Raw genomic sequence first — 3255 nt, 5'->3', positions numbered from 1 at the left:
GAATGTGCCAAGCAGGGCGCTCTCAGCCCACCTGCCAGTGATCGTTACGAGGCTTCCAAAAGAAAGCTGGTCAACGGGTTGCCCCCAACAAACCCACACAGCATCCGCAAGTGATCGATACGTGCTGAAAAAAAGGTAAAGAAGCAAAAAAGAGTGCCCATTGGGTTCCAGCCCAGCCCAAATTTAGTACGGTTGGATGCGCGCACCCAGCCCACCAAGCCCGACATTCCCGTCGGAACCCTCCCATTCCGCAGTTATATATAAATAGCAGCACTAGGGTTACCCGCTTCGCCTTCTGCACACAGCCTGCGCCGCCGCTGCCGCCGCCGCCGTCCGCTCTACCCCAGGTGAGCGAGCGCTACAATCTCTCCTGCCTCTTCCCCGATCTGCAGCTGCCGAACCCATTACTTCCGCGTAGTTCCTTGGCGGAGGTCATATTCTCCGGCTGTTGTGTCGTTCAGCGTTGATCGACCGGGAGTCCGGCGCGTTTGGTCTCTGCAGTTTGCGGCTCTAATGGTTGCAGATCTAATGGTTTCCGCTGTTTCTGGCATCGCAGGTAAGGAAGGGAGGAGCGGCGATGTCGCACCGCAAGTTCGAGCACCCGAGGCACGGCTCCCTCGGCTTCCTCCCCAGGAAGCGCTGCTCTCGCCACCGCGGAAAGGGTATGCACACCGAGTAACACTTGCATTAGAGCGCATATTCCATGGTGGCCCGTTTCTTTCCATGCTGATGTTATTGAGTGTGGTTTTCACACATAGCCTATAGTCTATCTCATTGTGCTTGTAAGGTTGCTCAAGTTGCTTGATTCGGATGAACCACTATGTTTTCTTGATACACTATATTGGATCCTGTAAATAGTAGCAAATGGTGCATCACACCTTTCTAGAATTTCATTGTGAACTTCAGTAGTGTCAACTAGTTTTTGTTCCCTGAAATCTGTCTTAAAAATACCTTGCACAACTATTCTTTGTTCAAATAAGGCAATTCTATTAAAAAATACTGTTACCCTGTAACTATTTGTGTCCTTCATTTTACAGTTCAGTGAATACTTATCTGGAGTTTGTCTTACTAGTCTGTTTTTTCTTATGCAGTGAAGTCCTTCCCCAAGGATGACCAACAGAAGCCTTGCCATCTCACTGCCTTCCTGGGCTACAAGGCTGGAATGACCCACATTGTTCGTGAGGTCGAGAAGCCCGGATCCAGTATGTCTAACCCTTCCATTATTCTAATCACGTTCGTTTCATTACTGAAAATAATGAACAGGAACGATTCTTGTTTTGTAAATATACAGTAACATGACCTTCAAGTTGCAATAGTCACGTAGATGCATGCTTAGCTTGTTATTTAGTTTATCATGCTGGCCGGATACACTGTCCCTTCATGTTATATTTGCCAACCAAAGTTATCTTCTGTAAATAGGGCCCTGCATGTTATATTTGCTTGATTGTTTGCTCTTGTTGATTCTTAAGATCGCATATGGTTGTTGTTACTTCTTGCAGAGCTCCACAAGAAGGAAACCTGTGAGGCTGTTACCATCATTGAGACCCCTCCTCTGGTCATTGTTGGTCTTGTGGCCTATGTGAAGACCCCTCGGGGCCTTCGCACTCTCAACTCTGTCTGGGCTCAGCACCTTAGTGAAGATGTGAGGAGAAGGTTCTACAAGAACTGGTGCAAGAGCAAGAAGAAGGCGTTCACAAAGTATGCCCTCAAGTATGACAGTGATTCAGGAAAGAAGGAAATCCAGTTGCAGCTTGAGAAAATGAAGAAGTACGCCACTATTGTCCGTGTTATTGCCCATACTCAGGTGTGATGGCCATTTCCCTGTTCATCTTGGTCAAGTATTCTGTCTATTATAAAATGTTTCACTCACCATTACTATGCCATTTCTAAATATCAGATTAGGAAGATGAAGGGCTTGAAACAGAAGAAGGCTCACCTCATGGAGATCCAGATTAATGGTGGCACCATCGCAGACAAGGTTGACTATGGCTACAAGTTCTTTGAGAAGGAAGTCCCAGTTGAAGCGGTCTTCCAGAAAGATGAAATGGTTGACATCATTGGTGTCACCAAGGGTAAGGGGTATGAAGGTGTTGTCACTCGCTGGGGTGTGACCCGCCTTCCCCGCAAGACCCACAGGGGTCTCCGAAAGGTTGCCTGTATCGGTGCCTGGCATCCTGCTAGGGTTTCCTACACTGTTGCTCGTGCTGGTCAGAATGGTTACCACCACCGCACAGAGATGAACAAAAAGATTTACAAGATGGGCAAGTCTGGACAGGAGTCTCACGAGGCCTGCACTGAGTTTGACAGGTATCTTTGAGTGAATCTGATTAGGTGCATGCTATCATCTGTTGTGCTCTTGAACATTTTCCATGAAACTGACGGCCATGCTGGTGCTTGCAGGACTGAGAAGGACATCACCCCGATGGGTGGCTTCCCTCACTATGGTGTGGTGAAGGGTGACTACCTCATGATCAAGGGCTGCTGTGTGGGCCCCAAGAAGAGAGTGGTGACCCTCCGCCAGTCCCTGTTAAAGCAGACGTCGCGGTTGGCCCTTGAGGAGATCAAGCTCAAGTTCATCGACACCTCATCAAAGTTTGGGCATGGCCGGTTCCAGACCACCGACGAGAAGCAGAAGTTCTACGGCAAGCTCAAGGCTTAGGCCGCGACAGATCTTATCCCATAGTGTTACCAGCTTTTTTTCTTGCTTTGTGGCAGATTGTTTGGGTACCGGTTTATGCATTGCAATTGCAACTCTGAGCTGCTGTGAATGTTTGAACTGATGAGGTTTATGCATTTTGAACTTAATAGTAATGCTATTTGCATGCCTTCAAATTTGGAAGCTAATGTTTCAGCTGTAGCCTCTACGTGGACAATCGTGTTTGTTGTCACGATCTGGTATCAAACCTATTCATGATCAGGGTCATGGCGCATCGAATGAAGGAAAATTTGGTTCAGAAAAAATTGTGCTTGTTCTCTGGCGAGGTCTGTACGCATGGCGTCTAAGAAAGATTAATAACATAACCGGCTGCTAGCTCAATCTTTGTGCCACCTTATAGCCAACTTAAGTAAGATTAATAACATAGCAGGCTGTTAGCTCTGTCTTTGTGTCACCCCACTTATAGCCAACCTAGAAGCCCATTCATGTGATAGTTGCTGCTTTACTACCCATAGTGAGAGTAACATAGTTGGTAACATCCATGTCTAAATAAAATAGATGATGTGGCAAGCAATAAATGAAAAAAAAAGCATGTGTAA

General features: G+C 46.9%; 1 protein-coding gene across 1 annotated transcript; it reads left to right on the top strand.

The window, feature by feature from the left end:
• The first annotated feature begins 224 nt into the window (after positions 1 to 224).
• LOC123111046 (60S ribosomal protein L3) lies at positions 225 to 2832 on the top strand. Its single transcript, XM_044531724.1, has 6 exons — positions 225 to 347; positions 557 to 662; positions 1092 to 1202; positions 1500 to 1804; positions 1898 to 2307; positions 2401 to 2832. Exons 2-6 carry the CDS (start codon positions 578 to 580, stop codon positions 2657 to 2659), a joined length of 1170 nt encoding a protein of 389 aa, XP_044387659.1. The 5' UTR covers positions 225 to 347; positions 557 to 577; the 3' UTR covers positions 2660 to 2832.
• The last annotated feature ends 423 nt before the right edge of the window (positions 2833 to 3255 follow it).

The sequence above is a fragment of the Triticum aestivum genome, chromosome 5B, assembly GCF_018294505.1.
Source record: "Triticum aestivum cultivar Chinese Spring chromosome 5B, IWGSC CS RefSeq v2.1, whole genome shotgun sequence".
Lineage (NCBI taxonomy): Eukaryota > Viridiplantae > Streptophyta > Magnoliopsida > Poales > Poaceae > Triticum > Triticum aestivum.
Note: the sequence above shows the minus strand (reverse complement) of the source record. Positions and strands in the feature narration are given on the sequence as shown.

Coding starts and splice junctions, on each gene's coding strand:
- LOC123111046 (XM_044531724.1), top strand. CDS start 578: ATGTCGCACCGCAAGTTCGAGCACCCGAGGCACGGCTCCCTCGGCTTC. Junction 1,203..1,499: donor GGTCGAGAAGCCCGGATCCA/GTATGTCTAACC, acceptor TACTTCTTGCAG/AGCTCCACAAGAAGGAAACC. Junction 1,805..1,897: donor GTGTTATTGCCCATACTCAG/GTGTGATGGCCA, acceptor TCTAAATATCAG/ATTAGGAAGATGAAGGGCTT.